Genomic DNA, 26,797 nt, shown 5'->3' with positions numbered 1-26,797 from the left:
CTGAAACTGGAGGTGTGGCATCTGCCGGGCGTTGTCGTGGAGACAGAGTGCTGGATGCTCACTGTTCCCTCTTCCTCTTAGCTGATCACTCAGACACTGATCACAGGGAGGCTGATCCTTATGGCATCTAGAGCATCAGCCACAGGTAACCAGCACACATTGAGCACATCAGCTCGAGAGCCAACCTATTCCTTGAGGTGTGTGTTTGAATTACTGTTTTAAACACATAAACTGTAGTGCATGTAAATCTAAAAGAAAGACCTGTATGTGCTTTTTTCTGTAAGTGCGAAAGAAAAAGTGTGCATGCATTTAAGACACCCTGTGTGTAGCAGGTAGGAACACATCAGAGGTGTGAATGTGTGTGCTTTGTGACTCATAAAGGAGAAAGTGGTGATGTATTCTCTCAGAGGTTTTGAAGAGTGGTGCTGCGCTTTTGTGGAGAGGTGGGAAAAAAGAAATGCGATTTTTTTCATCAGCAAACTGTGTGTGCGGTACACCTAAGTGTGTCACTAGTTTACTTCGTCTGTAACGGTCAGGTGTTGATGTCGATGTGCTCATTCTTAGCGGAGCTCCCTTGGTGGATGCCAGAAACAGCGATTCACTCTCCTGTGGCGTTCAACCTTTCCTTTCGCGCGCTGATAGACTAAAGGGTCTTCGGACAATGATAGATGCGGTTCCAGGCTGAAGAGCAAAAAGTCTGGATTTCAGTGGTGGAGAGGGACAGGTTTGGTCTGTCAGACAATAAAGAGGATAGAGACCTGGCATCCGTTCAGGAGAGACAGACCAAGCTTTGACTGAATAAGTAAGTAACTTACAGAATGTATTAGTGTGTCAGGGTGTGATTCATACATTTGCATTTTAAGCTTATCAAAGTGTGCCGTCACATTGTAGGAAGACGTGTATGGTTATTTGGTTTAAATCCTGTTATGGCAAAATATGAACTCAGCAGATCTCAGAGATATGGAATTCCATTTTCAAATCCATTAGGGGCTGAATTATGGGAAAAACAGAGAGGAAGACATTGAGGAAATGGTTTGTAATTAGGTAAGCTTCTTTTTTGTTGTAGGAGAGATCTAGGGAGCATCAGATAATTCTGTTTTCCCCCTTTTAAAAAGAAAAAAGAAAGAGGGTACTTGGAAGGATTTCGATTTTGCTTTGTTAAACCTGAAAATCATAACTTCTCATTAAAATTTGTACCAGTGGTGGGTGATATTTTATACTTGTTGAGCTTTTATGGAAGGGCTGTTTAATTCCATTCCTGAAACGGAATTAAATAGCCCTGTTCTATGGTGTTTAAATTAATCATACACAGAGTGCAAATGACGTTTGTTTAACATCCCGTCTGGATTTCATTTACAAATCAATTCTGCCATTAGGTCTTTCTTACTGGAGTTTTGGGGTAGATGTGGGCTATGGGGGTTGGGAAACACTGAACTAGTAAACCCATGAATGAAAGGAGTTAACTGTAAGTGTTACTGAATGTATGAGTGCGTAATGTAATTTTTGAGAGTGTGAGTGGATGTGTGAAAATGCAAGTCGCTGCTATTCTGAGAAAAAGTTTGGAACATGGCTTTGAACGTAAACAATCAACCTTCTTATTTAATATATTCCATATTGGTAAGGCAAGTACAAATATCACATTGCAAAGTGCTTTGTCTATGTATTGAATATACTTTGAACTAACATCCTCACTTTTACTGATGCATAATCATTTATGCCCGAACTAATTAAATCTTATCAACCACATCATGTCTAACATCACCCCCAGAGGCATTGTAACTCTTTAAATTCAGTGAAAATAAAGCCCCAGGGGAAATGTTCAAAATGTAATATTAATATAATTACCATGTAATTATAAAGTAATAAATGTATCAGGAATTTCAATGGGCTTAAAGGCTTAATCTCTGCTTCATTCTCCTTGTAAGCAAAACCAACAGGTCTACTTTGATATTGTGTTCTACCACTTTTATTTTCCTGACACCTTGTACCATCAGGACCATACAATAATTTTTTTTAATTTTTTTGCAAGTAAAGCAAAATGTGTTACCTAGATTAGTCCTAACATATTTCATACAGGCCACTAGACTGCTTTCAGAGAATCTTAACAAAGCCACAAGAACTAAAAGGTACATTTTAAAAGATTTCTCAGTGAATTAGATTGTTTCGATGCAAATTTAAGTATTAAATACATAACATTCTGATACTGCTTGAAATGTTTTCAGATTCATTCAGTAATACAGGTATATTAGTACATTTCTTATCTACCTTTTGACTAATCAAAATTCCATAGTATTGTATTGCATTGTATAGTTTCAATTGCTCAATGTATAAAGCAATACTCAAAATGTATTGGTCCTCATGCTAAGCTCAAGCTCCACTCTTCACCATGATGGTAACCCCCAAAATTACAACACAACAGAAATTCTTTTAAATCTCAACATAACAGAACATTAAACACTAATAAGTCTCCCCCTTTATAATCATCTTGAAAGACACATAAAATGATCTATATTTTAACATTTACTTTACCTGTTGAGTCCCGTGCAAAGCATGCTGGGAACAAGAAATCCTCCACCCAGTTTCAGTTAACCAAACAAAAATATTCATGTTGTCTTAAAGCAAATGGAATAAGTTAAGCTGACAAGACATTTTTTTTTTGTTTGTTTTTTTAGTTTAATCAACTCAGTAAATTTAAGTTCCCTTGATTACATGATGTTTTTGAGTAATAAGAAACTTGGGAAGATTGAGTAAAACTGACGATAGTGAAAGTGCTTTGTGTGTGTGTGTGTGTGTGTGTGTGTGTGTAGTGTCACTGAGAATATATAGCTTTCTGTTGATAATTAGACTTAGTATTTCTTTTATTTCTTTTTTTATGGTTAATTGGAGGTATACTTCAAAGAGAGACGTGATTAAGCTTTGGCTTAAGTTGGTAGATCTGAATGTTTCTGAGGTTTTTCCGCTATTGAGAGGTTTTTGATGCTGAAATGTGGACACCTCTCTCTGTAGTGAAATGCAGCTCAGCCTCAGCAAACCTCTGCTCCAGGCTAGCGCAGGGTTACTATAATTTTGAGTTAAAGTAATTGAGAACTAGTGTCAAGCCATGTAAAACCTTCAGTCCCCAGGGGTTTGTAAAACGAGTCTGTGCCGCTGAGCCCAGACTAATAAGTCTGACAGTTTAGCTGTTGGTTTGATTAACAAAAATTGAGACCTGCCACCAGGGTTACAAATTAGACACTGTGTTAATGATCTGTAATATTTGCTGAGGACATATGGGGAGGATATACAGTCTAGACATGACTCCAGGTGCTTAGCCAATAAGTTTAAAGCGATAGTTCACTCAACAATTCCATCTGCGAATTCTGTCCACTCATGTCATTCTAAACCCGCATGACTTTCTTTCTTTCATGGAACACAACTTTTTCTTCCTCAAAAATTCACCTTTTGAGATCCTTGGAAGAGAGAAAGTCATAAGGGTTTAGAGTGACATGAAGGTGAATAAATTGTCAAAAGACAGAATTGTCATTTTTGTCCTGGCTGTTCCTTTAAAGGTTGATTTTAAGTTGGAGTAGTCTTGAGTTTTTATACAGCGCTGCTGTAAATGGTCCACTGACCTATTAGTTTCAACAGTTTATCCCACTGGAGATATTATCTGTATACTTTATATAAAAAGACAAGCTATCCAGTATATCTCACATGCACTTAATAAGCCGACTAATATTCACAATTAGACAGATTCATTATACTGCCAGATATTACATACACAAAAAAGAGGAAAAAAGTCTGCTCTGAATCTTGTCAGACTGAACAAGTGTTTGTGCCTTTTAATTAGGCTTCCTTTCAATGTGTAAATAGCTCTGCTTTAACTCCACTGGCCCTGGTGGCCTTCAGGAGCTTCCTGAATGTCCTCTAGGGAGACAGCATGCAAGCAGGCTTTTTATTACTAAATGTATTTCTCCCATTAATACTGTGAGTCATCTTTGAATAACAAAAGTAGTATTCAAACTTTCTGTGTTTCTAAAGGGATGATTATTATTCACATTCAAGAGCTGCCAAATTCCATTGCATTTGTGACTGAATTAATTCTTGTGTGGTCTAACAGTAAAAAGAGCCATGATGGTTCAACAGTACATCTGCATGCAGTTCACTCCCTCAGTGCCACTAACCACTGGGGTGGCTTACTGTAATTGTTAATATATTTGTTTCTGTGACTGCTGTAGCTTAACGCAATGCTGCATGGGAAAATGAGGTCATATATTTGTTCATCCTGCTCACTTGTTAGCTTGTTTGGGGGCAAACAGACCCAAAGAGCTGAAGCCTGATAAGTATTTCACTAATCTGCATTATGTGCATGAATTAGCATATATCAGGTAACAAACTAAATATGCATGTGGATAGATGTGTGGCTGTGTTAGTCATGTCTGAATATGAGAGTTTGCTGTGAAGTTGCTGTTAAACTTATGTGGCCATTGCCAAGTAATTTCAATTAGTGGCCTCAGTTGAACTTATTTATATGAAATTGGTTGACCAATGCCTGGACTGTAAGCACTCTAATACATTTTTTGGAAAATATATTGGTCGATGCAATTATGTTTGGGGGGAAGATATGTTGTACATAATGTTTACATGGATTGTTTCATCTCTAAATTATGATTGGATGAGCTGTGTTCAAAGTCATTATGAAAAGACTATAAACGCACACCTGAGACTGCACATTCTATAATAATGCATCAAGTTGCTTGGCAACCGCAATCAAGTTAGGATAAGTAAAGGAGGGGTCTTGTATCACCCTGAAGGGGTTTATTTTGCGAGAACAGTCGGCTGACTCTACATTATACCACTTATTACATGACTACCTTCCAAAAAATAAGAAATATTGATTTGCGTTGAAATTATGTTATTATGTAAGATGAAAGAAAGTGCCTTTAGAGTCTTTAGAAACAGCTGAATTCCACCTCTGGTTTGTGTCCTCTGAGTTCTGTTGGTGTTTATTTTGTGAAAACTACCATCTAACTGATCATTGACCTGGTTGTTACAAAACTACAACTACTTGCCAAATAAATAACTAAATGGACATGAAACATTGATTTAAATGGAATTTATTTCATTTGCTTACTTTCAGAGATTGCAGAGTGATACAAGAATTGTCAAAGATGACACACAATATATAGATTAGCGGTATTATATAACTTTATCCCTGAATGTGCAGTCATTATTTAGAAATAGGAGAGCACTGGATGGTGCGATTGACTAATCAGAATTTAGTATTCCAGAGAGCCATACAATAATGAGCTATATTATATGGTGGAAGAAATGTTTTATAAAACTCATGTTGGGCCTAAGAAAATCACTGTAATGCACAACCTCTCATGGCGCATTGCTTTAATTGTTATTTACCGGTAAGTAATATAAGTGTTGTATGGAGCACTTCACAGTGTTGATCAGTTCATGCATTTTGTTTGTGTGTAACATTGGCTGGAGTACCATTATCCAATCTAGTGCCAATTAAGATCTCATGCCAAAGTCAGTTTGGACCCATAATGGAAATACACTCTATGAAATCAAAAACAGTTTGCTCTTAAAACACTGCCTCTTAGAGCAGCTGACATAATCTTGATTCAGTGAACATGCCAAATAATGATAGATGCTCTGTTTTACCAGAAAAAAGAAAATATCTTAATGAGTGTAAAGACCAAAATCCACGTAAAGAAAAATAAGACCAAGTTTTGTGGTTGCTATGACCTTAAGAGATCAACACAAGTCCTCTATCAAGTAATTAGTGGTACTTTCTTATACCTTAGAGATTTGAACAGACCTTAAAGGTGCAATCAGTAACTTTTTTGTGTGTGTGTGTGTGTGTGTGTGTGTGTGTGTGTGTGTGTGTGTGTGTGTGTGTCATCTTGGACTTACAGTGACACCTTGTGGTGTGGATGCAGCATCATTCAAAATCAATAGTTTTTGGTTACAGATGCCATTGTAGAAATTCACTATTCACAATCAACCATGATTCATTTAATCAAAGAGTGAAAGTGTTTAATAACAAGACGGTTACTGAGATTAAGTGTGTAGTATTCAACTAGTCATGTGATTCTAAAATGGCAGCCCCCATGAGGGTGCTCCTGCCCCATGTAAAATAAAACAGCTCATCTCATGTGAGTGATCATGATTTTATACATATGTTTCAAAATTACAATTCATTTCATTAGGAGTAAATCTTTTTGGGACAAATGACTGAGTGCACCTTTAATATTCCCTTTGTTGAAAGTATTTAAAGGTGTTCATTAATGACTAATAAGTCATTTATGAATGCATTATAAATCAGTGATATGACTTTCATGCAATACTTCCCAAATATGGCGCCATGTTCCTCCTATGTTATAAATGCTTAATAACACCTTTTCAACATCAGTTACCTATGAAAATGTACTTAAAGGAATAGTTCACCCAAAAATGAAAATTTGCTGATAATTTACTCATCCTCAGGCCATCCAAGATGTATCTGAGTTTCTTTCTTCATCCAAACAGAATTTAAGACTTTTAGGATTTCATTTCTGGCCTCCTCCTTCAAACAATGCAAGTGAATGTACTCCATTTTTTGACAGTCCAAAATGCATATTTAGTGTGCATCAAAATAATCCACACGACTCCAGTCGACAAATAAAGTTCTTCTGAACCCAAACGATTGATTATTTTTAGAAACAAAACAATACTTATATACTTTTTAACTACAAATGTTCACTTCCGTACATCTCTGTGACGTGTGCTCACGAGAGGGATGACGTAAGCTCCTTGGTAAGGTCACGTGGAGGAGGAGGCAGGAAGTGCGTCATTGTATATAAGAGAAACTTGCACAGACCACAGACCAAGTACCATTCACAAACCAAAACATTCCAAAACCATTTCAAAACAATATAAACTAAAATTTCCAAATAATAATAAAAAAACATTACTGCAGTAAATAACCATCATTTATTTCGGAGCAATGCCGTTGCATTATCTACTTGTGCTTTTTCTTTAGCAGAAATATATAGGCTATATGACTGTCAGGAATTCAAGCCACACAAGTTGTAGTTAGTGAAACCAAGTGTCCTTTGTGTGAGACTTGACAGTGAAGTGGCATGAAGGAGAGTTATTTATGCAGGCAGTGATGAGCGAGTGAATTGAGTGCAGGTGCAGTGAATTAGAAATCGGGTTTAATTAGAAATGCGGTGAATTAGAAATCTCACTGAGGGAGGTGCAGAGCCCGAGGGAGGCATGACAATGACAGAGTTTTCACACATACCTGAGTTCGCTGGAAAAACAGCACGGGCACAGCCGATAAATTCAGATATCGACCCTTTGTTTTTTTTGATGGACTGAAATCATCAGGGGTAAAATGTTCACTGCAAACCCTCCAATATTTGAGAGAATGTAGGGGTGTACTGATATCCAGGTTCAGCATGATAAGCCAGAGCTTCAATTGCTCATGATCATGTATAGGCAATTGATGAAAAGTTAATATTTTTCCCGGCATGCATTTTCTTTGGGGTTTCTGAAGGTTGCTCCTTCAGGATCCAGGATACACACACCAAATTACCATTTTGAACAATACACTTATACAAATACAAATCTACAGCAAAGACAATTAAACGTTTGTACAGTGCTCCTTCTCTTGTAAACAATGACGCGCTTCCTGCCTCCTCATCCACGTGACACGTGACCTTACCAACGAGCTTGCTTCATCCCTCTCATGAGCGCACATCACAGAAATGTATGGAAGTGAAAATGTGTAGTTAAAAAGTATATAAGTATTGTTTTGTTTCTAAAAATAATCAATCGTTTGGGTTCAGAAGAACTTTATTTGTCGACTGGAGTCGTGTGGATTATTTTGATGCACCCCAAATATGCATTTTGGACTGTCAAAAATTGGAGGACATTCACTTGCATTTTTTAGAGGATTGGCCTGAAATGAAATCCTAAAAATCTTAAATTCTGTTTGGATGAAGAAAGAAACTCATATACATCTTGGGTGGCCTGAGGATGAGTAAATTATCAGCAAATTTTCATTTTTGGGTGAACTATTCCTTTAATGTAAAGTGGACACATATGGATCATTTATTAAGGAGCTGCCAATATAAGAATCTTGTACATAGAAGTTAAGTTTGGTTAAATGGTCATCAGGCTTTATTACTTTTGACATCAACGTGACAAAGTGACTACATAAGTGAGTAATTAATATAAACACAAAGCAGACTGCTGCAAAATTACAAAACCCATCCTTGTAAATCTCATTATGATAATCTAGTTTTGCTGGATTGTGACATAAACCATGAATTAGGGCAGTTTTTATGTTTTTGATAAAAAATAACTGTGAATATTTACATTTATAAACATGTTATTATAATCTACTCTTATGTACTGTAAGTTAAATGGCTTTTTGGAAAGTATTGCATGAAAGTTTGCCTTTTATTCATGTTGTTATAACTGCATAACGATTGATAATGCATTTGTTTATGACTCATTAGTCATTAACGAACCTCTTTATAAACCCTTAACAAAGGGAACATTAATGTAAGGTGTTACCCATTATGTAACTGAATGCAACTGTCCTGCATCATTTGTGGTATGGACATTCAGTATGTACAAAAAATGTATTGTCTGTTGTGTTTGAAAATAATTCATAAGTGATTAGATAGCCTTTAATCCAAAAGAAAATAATTCTGAAAGGAAACAAATGTCAAATAAAATAGAAGAAAATAATACACAGCAGTTAACTGAAACTTTCATACAGAGTTACCAATGAGGTCCTGTGTGTGGGTGAGTGTGTGTGTGTGTGTGTGTGTTTATAATGGTAAGGGTTACTGCTTCTGTGTTTTTGCCTGCAGAGTTAATTCGCATTGCCGAAGCAATGTCTGCAGGCAGTCGGCTCATCAAATCTTGCCATTTCTCCATCTCTCGCATTTCTTTCATCCTTTTTGTGAGTGTGATTGTGTACATGCACTGTGTATGCAGAAGAGAAATCAACAAGAAAGCAGAAATGATGCTCCTAATACACATTAGCATGATAACACACACACACTAACACACATACAATTGCCAATAGGAGGAGGAAACCTGTTGGCAAAATAAATGTGACTGCACACACATTAATGTTATTACCTAGGTGCACAGGTGGAAAGATGAATCGGTGAGCCTGGTTTCTTTGTTCCTGTTTTGCTCTTATTGATTGCAGCATGTTGCTCTTTCTAATTTACCTCTTATATTCTCTTATACCTCTCATATTATTTTTATACTTTATATCTTTGGATACTTTTTTCTATTGTCATCAATTATTTTCTCTGCCCTTACCTCATATTTACAGTATGTGCTCTATGCATTTTGAGTTTCTCCCTTTCAAGTATAAGATTGCACCTGTATTTTATTATAGAGTAGAGTATGCACATTTGTACTGCTAGAATTCTTATGCATTATGACATGTTTGTGCTATTGCATGTGGGTGTGTCCTGTAGTGTGATATGCTGTACTTCATCTAAAACCATTTTAAACAGCATTGTTCTAATTTGTGTACAATTATTATGCATGCATGCATGATTTATGATCTCATATTAATTGAGAGACTATGGAGACTATTTACTTATAATGGAATTTTTGTACTTTGCAACATTTTTTACACCTCAGGGCTATTTATGTGAACAGCATATGGTGACCAAGTACATCATCTAAAAATATATATTCTGTCTTACACAAATATATAATTTGTAACCCAAAAAAGTAAATCCAAATGTCCTTACCCTGCAAAAAAATAAATAAAAAAAATAATAATAAAAAATTCAATCATTAATTTTGGCTTGTCCTATCTATCTATTTATCTATCTATCTATCTATCTATCTATCTATCTATCTATCTATCTATCTATCTGTCTGTCTGTCTGTCTGTCTTTCTATCTGTCTGTCTGTCTGTCGATCTATCTATCTGTCTGTCTGTCTGCGATCTATCTATCTATCTATCTATCTATCTGTCGTTAGTCTATCTGTCTATCTGTCTGTCTGTCTGTCTGTCTGTCTGTCGATCTATCTATCTGTCTGTCTGTCTGTCTGTCTGTCTGTCGGTCTATCTATCTATCTATCTATCTATCTATCTATCTATCTATCTAAATATACAGTATATGAATATTGTGTGTGTGTGTGTGTGTGTATATATATATATATATATATATATATATATATATATATATATATATATATATATATATATATATAATAACATCATTATAAAAGGATTGTGTAAGATAATAAGACTTGTTTCCAGAGAATATATTTTGAATTATGTTTATTTTTATCATTCCTTTGGAAATAGTTTTTTCTTGTTTTAAGCATAAGTCCAACAAAGGTTTATTTGGTTTATGCTTAAAACAAGAAAAGAAAAACTTCTTACAAACAGCTTAAGAAAAGTAAACGGGATTCAAGATATGTTCTTTGAAAAGTTTTAGTATCTTATACAATATTATTTCTCCAGTAAAATTTTAATTTTAATGTCTACATATTTTTACTGGAAAACAAGACAATAATACTGCTTAAGAAAATATTTTTTTGCTGTGTATTATTTGTCAGATAGCTTGTTGCAGCTTTAAGTGTGTTAATGTTTGTGTGTTTGTATTTTAGGATTCTTAGTATCTCTGTTTAAATCCCTGTCATTAAAAAAGTGGGTGCTGACCAGCTTGACAAACACACCCTGAATTAAGACATTTGCAGCTGAGCCCAGACGCCCTGCTGATGTTCATTAAAAATAAACACATTGCATCAGCCCTTACACATACCCTCCCAGATAGACTGCCCTTGACGTACACAAACAAACATGCACGCATGAGCATACTAATTTATACAAATAAGCATAGCTGACAGCACGCAACATGCAGGAAATATTTACTAATGCTAACTTTGTGTGAGGGAAACGGTCATCTCAATTCTCAAATATGTGAAACAAGCAAAATCAATTGGGTTTTTATTTATTTTTTGTTATTAAAAGTTTTATTGATTCCAAATTATATATATATATATATATATATATAAACAGAATATATGGAATCACATATTATTTACAACCCTTCCTCCCGAACATTAACCACACCACCCCACCACCCAACACAAACAGATACCCCAGTGGTCAAATATAATTGACAAAGACACACAAGCAAACATTAAAACAGAAGAAAATATTTAGAAATACATTTAAAAAAAAGTATATGTTCAAAAACAAAAAGGCTACAACATACACATTTAACACAACACGTCTCCCTCCACTGCCCCTCCCCGAGAGCCCTCCAAAAAGGCCAAATAGCTGCCCCAACTCCTGATGAACATTTCCATGTTGCCTAGTCTTCTATATGACAACTCTTCCCAAGCTGCCACCCTGCCCATCTCCTCGCACCACTCACGAAACGAGGGGGCTTCAGCTGACTTCCATCCTCTAAGGATAACCTGTCTGCCCACCATAACACCGGCCAGGATCCAATTCTTCATATACTTATCTCCTACATCAATGACTGTCACCCAAAATACAGAGGCTGGGGCAAAAGGAGATCCAAGTACCTAATACGTCGGCCATAAAATTCTGGACCCTCAACCAGAACTCCTGTATTTTACGACACCCCCCAAAAACATGGGTGGTGTCTCCATCTTCTAAATGGCATCGCCAGCAGGTGGGTGTGTCCTTAAGACCAAGCCTATACAATTTAGAAGGGGTCCAATAAAATCTGTGTAGAATCTTAAATTGCATAAGGCGCACCCTTGCATCTCTAGATGCAGACTTGAAGTTTTTAAGAATCCTAGCCCACACTCCCTCCTCCAAAACCAAATTTAAATCTTCCTCCCATAATCTTTTGAGGGAATTTAAAGCTCTGTCCCCCAGACTCTGAATTAGCAGGGAGTAATACACTGATGCCTCATGACCTTTTCCAAAAGCAGTAATCACCACTCCCAGAGTATCTGTCGCACTAGGGGGGTGCATGCCACTCCCAAAAACAGTGCAGAGTAGGTGGCGCAGCTGTAAATACTTATAAAACTGAGATCTGGGAATCCCAAAATTTTTAACCAAATTTTCAAAAGGTCTCAATACTCCACTCTCATATAGGTCACGGAGTGTATTAACCCCCCTCACAATCCAATCTGACCAACAGAAAGGGGACTTATTAATGCATAGTTTAGGGTTCTGCCATATGCTCGAGGCTACGTTTAAATAAATATCCGAATTAAACACTCTGGACACTTTTGTCCATATCGAGTGTAAATGCAAAATAACGGGGTGTGACTTAACTTCCCCAATTAATTTGATAGAAAGGCTATGCAGAGGCAAGATACGGGCAAGAGCTTCCTTTTCAATACAAAACCAGGGAGGGGCTCTTTCAGGTGGAAGCGACCAATGAGCTAAATATCTGAGACCGAATGCATAATATTAAAACAAAATCTTGTGTAGGCCTAACCCACCTTTGTCAATCGGCCTATGTAACTTATAGAAATTTAACCTGGCACGCTTACCATTCCAAATGAAGGACTTCGCTATGCTATCAAATTGCTTGAAATACGAGAGGGGGACATCTATAGGGAGATATTGTAACAGGTAGTTGAATTTTGGAATACAATTCATTTTAATTACATTAACCTTCCCAATCATCGATAAATGTAATGAAGCCCACCTGTCCACATCGCTCTAAAACCTTTTTATTAAGGGATCAAAATTAACTCTGACTAAATCAGACAAATTTTCTGGGAATAAATTTCCCAAATACTTAATGCCCTGTTTGGGCCACTGGAAGGCATCTGGCTGGAAGGCCGTTACTGGACAGATGCTGTCAAAACCAAAGCTTCGGATTTAGACCAATTGATTTTGTATCCTGAGAACTTGGAAAAGGAATGAATAATTCTGTGGAGGCAAGGCATAGATCTAGTGGGGTCGGAGATGAATAATAAAATATCATCTGCGTAAAGCAGAAGCTTATGCACCACACCTCCCGCAATCACCCCTGGAAAATCATCCTCCTTTCTTATCGCGGCTGCTAATGCTTCCAGGGCAAGACAGAACAATTATGGGGAAAGAGGGCAATCCTGCCGAGTGCCCCTATTCAGAGTAAAATAATCTGAAATTAATCCATTTGTTTGTACTGCTGCTACAGGGTGTTTATAAAGTAACTTAATCCAACCAATAAATGTACTCCCGAACCCATACATTTCCAAAATCTTAAAAAGATAATCCCATTCTACCATATCAAGCACCTTTTCGGCGTCAAGTGAGATGGCAGCGACTGGAGACTGATCATTCGCTACTGACCACATGATATTGATGAGACGCCTGATGTTATCAGAAGAGCTGCGGCCCGAATAAACCACACCTGATCTATATGTATAAGAGATGTCATAACCTCACTTAATCGGTTAGCCAAAATTTTTGACAAAATTTTTACATCTAGTTGGATCAAGGAGATTGGACGGTCACTTTTACACTCGCTTGGATCTTTGTCCTTTTTAAGAATCAGACTGATCTGGGCTTGTGTCATGGTTGGAGGAAGCTTTCCATTCTTTAATGATTCAGTATAAACTTCTAACAAAAGTGGAGCCAGTTCTGTAGCTTAAGATCTAAAATATTCTGCGGCAAAACCATCTGGCCCCGGAGCCTTGCCAGTAGGTAGGGACTTAATTACCTCGTCAAGCTCCTCCAAGGTTATCTCAGAATCAAGAGCGTTTTTTTTTTTTTTCTCAGTCTTCAGTTTAGGAAGATCTAATGGTTCCACAAAGTTTCTAATATCTTCATCTGTAGACGAAGACGTGGAACTATAAAGATCAAGATAGAACTCTTAAATGCATTATTAATATCAATGGCTGAGGTAAAAATTTTACCAACAGCAGATTTCACTGAGGGAATGGTAGAAAAAGACTCTCTCTGCTTTATATATCTAGCCAAAAGCTTCCCTGCTTTGTCCCCCAACTCAAAGTATGACTGTCTTGCCTGAATAACCAAAACTCCACTTTCTGCGACAAAATAGTATTATATCTATATTTCAATTGGGTCAATTCTCTGAGGCCATCAGATGACATACGGCGCTTCAGCTCTGCCTCTGCACTTTTAATATTTCCTTCCAACTCCACGAGTTCTCGTGCTTTGGATTTTTTGATGAATGAGGCATATTTTATGATCCGACCCCTAAGAACCGCCTTAAGTGCCTCCCAAGCCACGCCCACAGAGGATACTGAGGACCAGTTGGTCTCCATATAAACACTGATTTCAGTCTTTAACATTTGTTGGAAATCAGGATTTTACAAAAGGGATACATTAAGGCACCAACTATATGATTTATTTTTCTCTATATGTGGCAACACCACTAAACTCATCAGGGCACGATCCGAGACTAAAATGTTTCCAATTGATCAATCAACAACAGATGAAATGAGGGATTTGGATATAAAAAAAAATAATCTATTCTAGAATAAATCTTATGGACTGATGAAAAAAATGTATAGTCTCTACCAGATGGGTTCAAAAGTCTCCAAATATCTGTAAGACTAAGATTTTTACACATCCTGTGAAGCGCCAATGTTGCTCTAGGGGGCTTACACACTTTTGCTTCACTATGATCAAGGACTGAGTCCATCAAAAGATTAAAGTCTCCGCCTAAAATTATATCATGAGGGGTGCCAGCGGCTTGCAACATCCCTTCAAGATCTATAAAAAAGCCCTGATCATCAGGGTTAGGTGCGTAAATATTAGCCAAAATCAGACTTTGCCCCTGAATTTCTGCTAAAACAATAATGACTCTTCCTAATTTATCATTAAACTGTTTGAGACATTTGAATTGTAAATGTTTATTTACCAATATAATGACTCCCCTGCTCTTACTTGAGCCAACACTAAAGAAAACATGTCCACCCCATATCTTCCCAAATTTTTCAGCTTCCTGTGGGGAAAGATATGTTTCTTGAAGAAACACTATATCATATTCCTTACATTTAAAAAAAGAAATAACCTTCCTTCTTTTTATGGGGGTGCCCCGACCCATTCACATTCCATGTGGAGAGAGATAGTATACTCATATTAACATTTGACATTTTGATATAATAGAAAAAATACATTGTGTGCCAAAAACAAAATTATGAAGACCACATTTCAACATTAATGCAACAATAAAACCCCGAACTTCCCCCCGAACAAAACAAACAGAAAAAAGAACAATGTGTGCATTAACCCCGCGCACGACAGCGCCAACCGGTGTCAATCCCTTTAAACTCAAAGAGTCCATGTACGCCTACGAGAGCCCCCATGAAAACTTTGCCATCGGATTGCTCAATTTTGCCTCACAAATTTGTAAGGCAAAATTACATAACATCAAATATTTTGTAAAACAAACCCCAGCCAATAGGCAGAATAAACACAAAGAACATGTAGACTCATTCACAGAACTGTCTCAAAGGTGTGTTCCTTCACAAAACAAATTCCAGCCAATATAAAGCCGTTCAGTTTCCTCGGTCAGACAAACAAATCTTCAATGAGCCAGCTGATGAGTGCAGCAGATAACATAATCATTCCAATGTCCCACGAAAATACTCCACAAATCATACTCCAGCCAACAGGAGGCATAAGCACAAGGAACTGACAGATTCATCCATAACTGTCCCGAAGTAATGTTATTTAACAAAACAAGCTCCAACCGCTAGGCGGAACCAGCACAAAAGGAAATGAAACACGCATCTCAGTCCTTGGATGGTCAAGAATCAATTCACTCGGAGGCAACATAAAAGTATATCCCGTGATTTACACAGTCCGCCAACTTTATAAAAGACATCCTTTGTGTGGGCATGTAGATATTTTGCTGTCATCCGTTCATTGTAAAAGTGTTCTTCCATCAGTGCAAAGTTTCTTTAAGGAAAAGTGTTAATCCACAAAACAAAACAAAACAAACACCAGCCATTCGGCGGAGCCAACGCAAAAGGAAACAAAAATGGCACCCAGCTTCCTCCGAAAGCCAGAGTATGTACAGTGAGTCAATCCACTCACAAGAAAAACACCCAATGGTTACTCACCCATTGTTTCAATAAAAGACCTTGCCTGATTGGGACATGTAAATACTTTGCTGCCATCCTTGGTGTTTATTCTTAGTCTGGCTGGAAATATCAGAGCAAAAGTGATCTTCCGCTGATGTAAGAGTTTCTTGCATTCCCTAAACCGATTGCGTTTCTCTCTTGTCGAGTTCGCAAAGTCCGGGAACAAGAAAATATCGTAATTCTTCCAAGAAAGCTTTCCTTTGCTCCTCGCCTGGCACAACACGAGATCTTAATCGGATGATCTCAAAAATTTGGCCAGAATCAATTGGGGCCTTCCTCCCTCAGCAGATCTGTGAGCTGGGACTCTGTGAGCTCGCTCGATTTCCAGCTTGTGGGCTGTTATGTCGAGCAGACTCGGGAAAAGATCCTCTAGGAATTTTATCATATCTCTGCCCTCCTCATGCTCAGGAATTCCAACAATTCGAATGTTATTCCTGCGGCTTCTATTCTCAAGAGCTTCAAGCTTTTCAAGAACACATTCCAAATCAACTTTGGTCACGGGCAGATTAGTGGCTAATTCCTTCTCTGATGACTCCAAATAATCGATTTGTTTTTCAACATCTGTCACTCTTGTTACTAGCTCAGAGAATTTTTTTTCCATCACCGTATTACAGCGAGATCCTCCAAGTCCGTAATACCTTCGTCAACATCACCGACATGTTGGACAGTTGACGCTGGATTCCTTCTCCCGCCGCGCCATCCAAATCAAGTCCCCGGTCTACAGGCCTGTCTGGGCTTTCATCTTGAACCCATAAGTGTCTTTTAATGTCTCCAGAGCCCGAGGATTTTGACTACTTTGCTATGTTTAACTCAAACAGTAAATGTGTAACTGGGTGTATCAAATTTCACCAGATTATATCATGAAAATAACTAAAAAAATTAGCAAAGTACACAGAGCTGTCTCTCACACGTCTGCCCTTCGCATGGCGTCACCGTACTCTCTTCAGTTGGGTTTTATTAAAGTATTCTGTGGATTCTCACCTGAGCTCTGGGGGTATTAAACATTCAAAGATAAAGGCTTGATTGACGGCTCTGTTGCCATGGGTTTCAGCAGAGCTACACAGGGGTTTTGGTCTTGTGCAATGTGAGGGATGCGTGAAGAAGTGAATGTGTAATAATGCAGAGATCAATAGCAGGAGTCAATAGCGCTCAACTGGGCTGGATCAGAGTATTATAGAGATAGTAGAGTATGCTGACTGCAGGTGACACACGGAGGAACACACACAGCCTGTGGCACCTCGGCATGAAACGATCACCAAATGTAGTTCAAGTTCGCGATGTATAGCTGAATTAAACATGAGATCCAAAGACCCCGAAGGATCAAGGTCAGTGCACACAAGCTCTCTACATGCACAAGCATACGTTCCCCCAAATTCGTGTGGTTATATGTACATATGTATGCTCCTTACTGCTTCTCCAACAACACCTGCCAACTTTTGCTTGTTCCCTTCAGTCTGAAATAGCTCAGACATACATACACCATACGCACATCCGCTCTCAGTGGCTGTAGAGGTTTCACTCAATGAAAAATGGATGAGACTAAAATTAGATAAACTAAATTTAGACCAAGTTAATCTGCAGAATGTCCTCAAAGTAAGAGAAACTACAGGCTTCACAATCCCCGTCTGTGGAAGCAAGACTCTGATGTAGAGCAATGAGACACGGGCAGACTTTTTTTTTTTCCAAAGCTCACATGGAATGCATGAGGAAATGCACTGATCTTTGTTTTGATATGTTAGAAGATGGCACACAAGGTTTTGTGAAAACCGAGGATCGTAACTACAGTGATATCTCTTGTGTTTTGCTAGTGTTTGATGTCAGTATGGTGTGTACGTTTTTTATCAAGTGTATTTTTGAGTATTAACGGGATATGTCACCCAAAAATGAACACTTTGACATTGTTTACCCACCCTCATGTCATTCCAAACCCATATAACTTTCTTTCTTGCATGGTGCACAAAAGGAAATATGTAGCACAATGTTTAAGCTGCTCTTTTCCATACAATGAAAGAGGATGGGGACCAGGGACAGATGCAGTTACCATTCACTTTTACTGTATTAGAAAAAAGCAGCTTGAACATTCTCTAAAAAAATCATCATAAAAAAAAAAGAGAAAGAGAAAAATCCATGGCACTCACTTAAGTTCACAGTATAGCTCACAATATTGTTTTGTAACCTCTTTCCAGCAAGCACCAGAGGTTTTACATTTTGACACCTTTGAAGGACACCAACTGTAATTCTTCCTTTTTCTTTATTCTCTTAGGTACTTTTATGGAGTTTTTGCATCCTTTTTGAAGCTCAAAATCTTCAGTCCCTACTCATTGTAATTGCTTAGAAAAAAGCAACCAGTTGTTCAGAAATTCTTCTTTCGTGAGCCATTCAAAAAAGAAAGTAAAATAGGTTTGGAACAACATGAGAGTGAGTAAATTATGATGGAATCTGTATTTAATTACTTCATTTTTCTGTCCCCTTAAAACCATACTTCCTTGTCTGTGTGTTAGAGAGAGTGAAAGACTGAAGGACTGAGATTTTGTGAAAGACTAAAAGAGTATATTTGTCACAACCAAAAGCCGTTCCCTGCTGTGTGACAGCATATCCAATCAATAATGACTAATCTCAGTTCTCAAAAAGAGGACTTTGTAATGATTAATTGATTAACTTTGTCTTCGAAACACCTCACTAATCCAGACACCTTTAGCAAGAATTACATCAACACTCATGCTCTCCCCTGCTGCTGATCCCGTCATTGGATCGGCTGGGATGAATTGAATTATTAACTCATTAAAACTTAATAAACTTCTGCTGTCGGCGAGCTGCTCCCCATAACGAAGCACAGGCTTAGTGCTGCCCCCCTGATGTTCCACCCAGACACGTCCTCTGTCTTCGTTCTGACGCTCATGCTGGCAGGGGAACGTTTGACGTGTTGTGCCATGTCAAACCTGATGAAGTTCTGAATGAAACTGAACTCTGCCAAGACTGAGAAATGCTTCTCTTGTGCACGAAAGGATGTTTGCAGTCACACTCCTTGAAAAGCAACTAAAATGTGGCAGCAAATGTTATGGCATGCATATATATTGATTTGAAAGGAAAGCCTAATATTGCGCTTGCTAATCTCTGTTGAGTATTTGAATGAGGCAGCCTGTGCTCGTCAATTGGGGATTTAATCATTCAGGCCAGTGGAATGTGAAATGGATTTTTTTTTTTAAAGAAATTGCACCTCAAATGTTTTCTTACTGATTTCATGAATTCCTATTTTGATCAACATTTTATGTGAGGTACATGTCAAATGTGGCCCGCATCAGTATTACATGAATAAGTATTCAAAGAAAGATACTATAAAACATTGATAAATTATTAACATGGCAGAAGACATGTCTTAATTACACATTAGAGGATCATTGCACTCCCCCATAAAAATGTTGCACACTGGACCCATCAGTCAGACAACAGGCAGACGACATACATTATCCTAAAATTCAAAAATGGCTTTTAGAGAGACATAGAGGTAAATGTTCTCAGTCAGGCTAGCTAGCTAATGTTAGCTAACTAAATACTGTAGATAGTTAATATGTAACTTGTAGGCCTACTTCAGCTGCTACATATAGCTATCTGGAAAAAAATATATATTAAATAATTAAATAAAGTATATTAATTGGTTAACATTCAATACCAATACATAGTTCAGTTAAAATTATTTATATTCATTGGAGTGTAAAGTTAAACCTCACCCATCTTGAATCTCATCAGTTCAAGAATGATGCTACACATTCTGTGCACTTTGCTTTGACCTACTTGTCCAGTATTTGATGCCCTTTAGAAAATAGGTTCATTGTGGTTCTTTAGAATCGGTTCTGTACTTAAAGGAATAGTTCACCCAAAAGTGAACTGAGGTCCATACAGTGCAAGTGAATTGCAACTTCAACATGATAACAATAAAATGAGAACATGGCAAAAATAGATGGAATGACTAGAAAATTATAAGCTCTCCATGTCTTTACACCACATATAGCATTTAAAATATAAGTTTAAATCACTTTGATTTTAGCCCTCTGACATAAGACTTCATTGCATCTGTTGTAAAAAAATAAGTGAATTTTAATGTCGTGTATTTTAAAGTCTACCTAGTCAAATAATAACACTAGGACTGTACATACATTTTTAAAAATGTAAAGACTCACAATTAAAATTTTCTGATTTAATACATTTTAACTAACATAGCAACAGAGCCAGTGAAAACATTTTCAGTAATGTAATGCTCAAGAAGTTTACTGAAGGTTGATTGATTGTCTTTACATTTTTACATGCCATTAAAAAAAACACCAAATTACAACAATAAGAGTGACAAAATACTAAAAGTAACAAATCTGTAAATTTTTTTACTTGGAATGTAAATGTAATGGACATCAGCAATATGGTTACTGTCTCTTTAAGAAGATAGGGCTTGAGCGCATACTAGAATATTGAAGGCACTCTGTGCATTTTGTTTCATTGAGTTTAATCTTTTGAGAGCTGTAAAGCCACCTTATTTTCATACCACGTCATGCCATTGCATCTGTATTGATTTACTTTTAAGTATTTTTTTATTTTGTGACCAAAAAAGAATATTCTTATTATCATTCTGCACTGCAAGGAATGATGATTACAGATATTAACTGATTGAGATTACAATCATTATTGAACTTGTGATGATCTGCTACCTGAAGCACATTCATCCATTCTGCCAATAGTATCTGTTCTCGCTGTGAAGCATCCATGTAATGGTACAACAACCAATGTTTCGTGTCTCCCAGCCCACTTTCTCATTTGTTTGAAATACAGTAAAGACTTGTTTGTTACGGAATGCAATTCTGATCCCTTATATACCATATGAACAGACGATTGGCAACTGTTATGCGACACATGACTGAAAGCTTATTAATCAACATGCGCACCTGGCGGCTATATTTTTGAGCGGCCTATCGGGATTTCTTCCAGTCCTCTCGATTAGCCACTCTGGCCCTGTCTTCTAGTAATAAACTTATGTTTGATATAAACCAAATCAATGAAATATTGCAGCAATAAAACAACAACTAAATCCATAACATGTTATGAACCATTAAAATGTTCTATATAGAGCCTTTTCACCTGGATAAAAAGGGTTCTTTTGATTGATCTGTTTTTCAATTGTTTTTCTATTTAAACATGCAGTAGATGGATGTCTGTGACCGTTGCGCTGCATCTCTCTGTTTTTTAGCGTATCGTGCAGAGGTGCTGCTTTTTTATGATATTGTGTTAAAAATGCTTCCCGAGATGCCTGCCTTCTGCTCAATTCATTGCGCTGCGTCTAGCTTTTTTTGCCGCAAGAATGCATTTGCTCTGAATAGCCCCTACGAGTATAGGAACAAGGTTGATTTAGGGCATACAGGTCAATCTGTGCTACAGTATATTGGTTATAAGAGTGTTCCATGGTGGCTTACCACTTCACTGAATATTTGTGTGCACCATTTTTCAACCCAACATTATAATCAGTGGTTATTTCACTTTATGGCCATTTAGGAGCAACGAAGAAAGCAGATTCCTATCCTGATTTTACTATCGATTATTTCTTTGCTATAATGCACACATAACTTTTCCCAAACTACGTTCTTGTATGATATTTCCAAAGCAATAACTACAGTCATCTTTCTTTCATAACAAAATTGAGAAAGCACATCATCTTGTAGTACGTTATATCTGAGGGAACATTTCAACTAGAAAGAACTGACTGAAATTGAGAAATGTGTGGAATAAGAGCTTCTGAAATGGTCAATCAAAGGATGTTTAAGGGTTTAATTATCCAAAGCAGAAGGCTCTTTACTGTTTTCTAGGGGAAATCTGAACATGTTGGGCTTTTATGGTGGAAGCATTTATTTTTAATGCCATGACTAAATTACTGTAATTTAGAGGCTGGTTTAATGCAATCTCATACAAGACAGATACCAGAGTAAATGTCAAATGTCCCCTGTTGGTGATGCTCATCTGAGGTGCTTAAACTGTCTTTTTGATTTTCATATTGTCTAAAATAAGGGGCGTATTTCAACCTTGTTCATTGAATAAGGGCGGGTGCTCATGGTGTGATTTTCGGCTGTTGTGTGAGCTCCCGACCGATTTGTACCAGTCTGGAGAGATTGCGTGGAAATCGTGGGTGCTCGTGTGGTCTTGGCTCGCATTGTGTGAGATTAATAAAGAGTGGAGCCAAGTGGCTTACGAGCAGTTCACGACCTCCCAATAATTTTTAAAAATGTCAAAATTCCGGCCGATTTGGCAATCTACCTGAAGTTCACTAATCAAGAGAAGGTGTTACAACTCACACGATCAATGAAAACTGAGTGTTCGTGAAGCTTTTACACATTTGGAGAAACTGGTCATGTTAAAATTATTCTACAGAAAGGCTCTGCTCTTCAAACAAATCATTTGCCATATGGGTTTCACTAGAAAACAATCTTTATCACTCTGACAGACAGAGTTTTACATTTTCCATCAGGGTTTATTTTTATTCATCATACTTGCATTTGTTTCAGTTCTAGGGCTACATTTAGGGGGATATAGCATCTGTTATAATTGTATATGTAAGGAATAATTGATGACGAACCGTTGAATTATCTAAAAAATAATGCACACCCGAGGTGGTAATGCCCGCTACACCTCAGGTGTGCATTATTTTTCAATAATTCAATGGGCTGGAGTCAATCATTCTGCTTATACCATGGTTATCTCACCTTAGGACATCGTTCAGGGTTTATCTCAAGACATTTTCTGGTTTTTGTCCCTAAAACGCTCTTGTGAGTGGAACTACTTTCTTCTGCCATGGATTCAGCGTCTTACTTTAGTACAGTCCGAGCCTTCATTACTAGTTCGAAAACATCACTTTAGAACTAGCAACGAGGATTGCGATGCTTGTGCTGCTTTACTGGAGCGGGAAGATAATCAATGGATTGGTAATAAAATAAAGAAAATCTGTAAAATGAAAAAAAAATTAGTCTCTAGCTTTTAGTCTTTTGTTGTTGCAAAATAGTGTGATTATTTGATATTTTGTGACTATTTTCTTTTCTTTGCAGTGTGTTATGGCTACACTTCCTAATCTGCCCAAATTATTAGATGTTTATAAAATTTGGGTACAATTTGTCAACATCAGCTCATGTACAGTATATTAATCATTAATTGTCTGAGTCTAACGGACCTGTGGAATGCCTGGCTTTGCTTTCCTCCATTATTGATTTTGATTGGCAAAGCATGACTTGTTCCAAGGGAGCATGGGGTTTCCACGGTTATGGCATGTTTGGAGATGTCTTTATGAAAGCAGGCTTTGTATGTGTGTGTGTGTGTGTGTGTGTGTGTGTGTGTGTGTGTGTGTATGAGAGAGAAAGAGAGAGAAAGAGACAACTGATGTACCACAGGGTTCCTATCAGCTAGAATCAGGAGAGTTCTTGCACCAAGAGGGTGTTAGGAAATTGGCATGGAACAAAGGAGCTTGTGTGCGTGTAATGTATGTGCATTACAGTCTATATAGATATACAGTGCCTTTCAAGAGTCCACTTGTGAAAATGCCTCTGTTTTGCATTTTTCTGTTTTAATGTAGCTTTTTCATAACAAGTATTTTATCAGCATAACAATTTAAGTGAAAATTTGAATGGGAAAAATGAACATGAATTAAAAAATGTATTTGTATTTGGTATGTCCCCTTTTACTTTAATGACAGTATGCACTCAAGATGGCATGGACTCCACAGGTTTGTGCAAAACTTGATGATCCATGTTATCCAGCATGATTTGAGAATGTTCCAAAAAGCATCTTGTGTGCTTCAGTGGAAGCAAGGAAATCTGACCTTTCGTAAAAACAAGATAACGTGGTTAATGTCACAAATTAGTGACATACTGTAGAAATAGTGCAGAAAGTTAAATTATTCTTGTTCATTTTGTGTCATTTCTTTGCTTTCAATTTTCTTTCCAGGTTTAAATTTGACTTTTGAACACCACTTTATATATATGGCTGTTTAGTGTGTAATAATGCAACTATATCTCTCATCCATACTGTTTATCTCTTTTTTTTCTTGTCTCTCTCTCTCTCTATCTGTAGGTGGCCATGCTGTTCTCTCAATTATTGTTTGCTTTGGGGTTCACCCTCCTGCCCCTCCTCCTGTTTCAGTGCCCCGCCCATGCCTGCCCTGCCCGCTGCGAATGTTCCGTGCCCACACGCTCTGTGTCATGCCACCGCAGACGACTAGTGGAGGTGCCTGAGGGCATCCCTATAGAGACGAGGGTGTTGGACCTCAGTAAAAACCGCCTGCGCATTGTGACGCCACAGAACTTCTCCTCACTTTTGCTACTTGAAGAACTAGATCTCAGCAACAACCTGTTGTCCTCCGTGGAGCCCGGCAGCTTTCGCGCCCAGCCGCGGCTACGCCAGCTCCGATTGCGCAGCAACCAGCTGACCCTGCTGCCTCGTGGAGCACTGGCCGGCATCAGCGAGCTCACTCTACTGGATGTCAGTCAAAACCGTCTTGTTATTCTGCTGGACTATGGCTTTGAGGAGCAGCGGAGGCTGCGTGTGCTGGAGCTGAGCGACAATGAGCTGGTGTTTATCGCCCCACGGGCGTTTAACGGCCTGGTGTCTCTGCGCTCTCTGACGCTGCAGCGCTGCAACTTGAGCACAGTGCCCACACACGCTCTTGCTCACCTGCACAGTTTGACCAGCCTTCGGTTGCGGGACTTGGGCATTGCTGAGCTTCAGGCACATGCGTTTAAGGGTCTCCCACGACTCAAACATCTAGAAGTGGACCGCTGGCCTTTGTTGGATGGGTTTCCCACCTCAGCTTTGCAGGGGCTGAATCTCAGCACACTGTCTGTTACACACACCAACATGTCGATTGTGCCAGTCGTGACACACCTGTTGTATCTAACACACCTCAATCTGTCCTACAGTCGCATACGGGTCCTGCCAGCAGGCTGGTTGCGGGGAATGGACAGGCTAGAAGTTGTACGAGTGAGACAGGCTAACCTGCTCAACGTGGAGCCTCAGGCCTTTCAAGGGGCTTCCTCTCTGCGGCTTCTCGACCTTTCTTACAACAGTCTCACCACACTCCAGAGGAGCGTTTTTCCTGCCTCAGAGGCCCTGCAGAGTCTTCTGATAGGTCAGAATCCGTTAGTGTGTGACTGTCGTCTGCGCTGGCTGCTGGAAAGAACTCCACCTGTGCTGTATGGAGAAGTTCAACCTGAGTGTAATGCACCTACCCCCTTGGCTGGGAAACTCCTGAGGGACCTGGTGGAACCTCTACTCTCTCATTATGTCATCTGCACCAAGCCCAGGGTGATCTCCAAGGCAACATATCCGGCACAGGCGGAAGAAGGGCAGAGAGCTTGGCTATACTGCAGTGCAGAAGGAGCGCCACCACCCTCTGTGTCATGGCTGACTCCACATCGGAGGCACATTACCACAAAGAGCACAGGTAGAGTGGTGGTCCACAGCAATGGCTCATTGGAGTTCCGCATGGCAGAGCCTCAGGATAGTGGCATGTATGTGTGTGTGGCTTCGAACCCGGCAGGTAACGCTACTCTATCTGTGACACTCGTCGTTAAAAGCTCGGGAATCAGGGACAGGGCCCTATATGCCAACCGCAGCTTGATTTTCGACCCTGACTACAACAGCTCCCTGATAAATGGCACTGAGCAGTACACCATCAGGGTGGTGCTGGACTTCACCACCATCCTGGTTTCCACAGCAATGGGCTGCCTCAGCTTCTTGGGTGTCGTTTTATTCTGTTTCCTCTTGTTGTTTGCATGGAGCCGAGGCAAAGGGAAACACAGAGGAAGCGTGGACATCCAGTATGTCCCACGAAAGAGGAAAGGCGTGAACTCAGAACTTACAGAAACAAGTGGGCCCAGACGAGTCAACATGAAGATGATCTGATCTGTTTACATGACTGAAGACTTAATGGGTTGCATGTGTGCGTGTGTGTTGAACTTTGTGAGTCTTTGAGTATGTGTGCTGCAAAAGATGTAAAGGATGTATTTAATCATGACAGTTTACATGTGGTCTCCCAATGAAAAAACTTGTCAAGAAAAAAGAAAGAAAAAGAAAGAAACCAAACCATAGTATGTGCGTCTTCTGCGATGCTTTTTCTGGGGGAAGCATTATTTGGACAGTGGAGACGTGTGTAAGTTCAAGTTGTTGTATATATTTCATATTTGTGGGAAAGAATGGTATATTTATAAATATATATATATATATATATATATATATATATATATATATATATATATATATACAGTATATATAGTATATATAAATATATACAGTATATATAGTATATATAACTACTTACAGTCACATTACAATTAAATTTTAAAACGCTGCAAAACTCAAGTTGTCTTCCCCAGTAAGCAAAGTATCTACTGGAAAAAGCCTCGGCAGTGCTGTGTTGTGAAGTGTTTGGTTTTGCTCGGAATTGTTGTTCTCTTGGGACATCTTCCTCTTGTTAGCAGTACCTCAGGGGTAACCAGGGAGTTGTCTGCCATTTTGTCGTAAAGATGTGAAAATGCAAAGAGCCGTTTGACTTGGTAGGTTACAGGTGCTGTATTTGTGACTCAGTGGAAGTCTGTGGAACTTTGTGACAATGTTCTTTTTTTTTTTTTCCTTATGTTCTGTCAAATGCTGCTCAAATGTTTTTACATACTAAATATCTGGTTATATTTTCCAAAGAAAATAAATATAAATC

General features: G+C 38.3%; 1 protein-coding gene across 3 annotated transcripts; it reads left to right on the top strand.

The window, feature by feature from the left end:
• Nucleotides 1–26,797, top strand: LOC127414270 (leucine-rich repeat and immunoglobulin-like domain-containing nogo receptor-interacting protein 2). 3 transcript variants are annotated; one of them, XM_051652187.1, is made up of 2 exons: nucleotides 1–145; nucleotides 24,160–26,797. In XM_051652187.1, exon 2 carries the CDS (start codon nucleotides 24,166–24,168, stop codon nucleotides 25,987–25,989), a length of 1,824 nt encoding a protein of 607 aa, XP_051508147.1. In that variant the 5' UTR covers nucleotides 1–145; nucleotides 24,160–24,165; the 3' UTR covers nucleotides 25,990–26,797. The 3 variants fall into 3 exon arrangements, with proteins under 3 accessions (XP_051508147.1, XP_051508149.1, XP_051508148.1); XM_051652189.1 differs by lacking the exon at nucleotides 1–145 and adding an exon at nucleotides 160–197; XM_051652188.1 differs by lacking the exon at nucleotides 1–145 and adding an exon at nucleotides 747–802.

The sequence above is a fragment of the Myxocyprinus asiaticus genome, chromosome 23 (genome assembly GCF_019703515.2).
Source record: "Myxocyprinus asiaticus isolate MX2 ecotype Aquarium Trade chromosome 23, UBuf_Myxa_2, whole genome shotgun sequence".
Classification (NCBI taxonomy): Eukaryota; Metazoa; Chordata; class Actinopteri; order Cypriniformes; family Catostomidae; genus Myxocyprinus; species Myxocyprinus asiaticus.
Note: the sequence above shows the minus strand (reverse complement) of the source record. Positions and strands in the feature narration are given on the sequence as shown.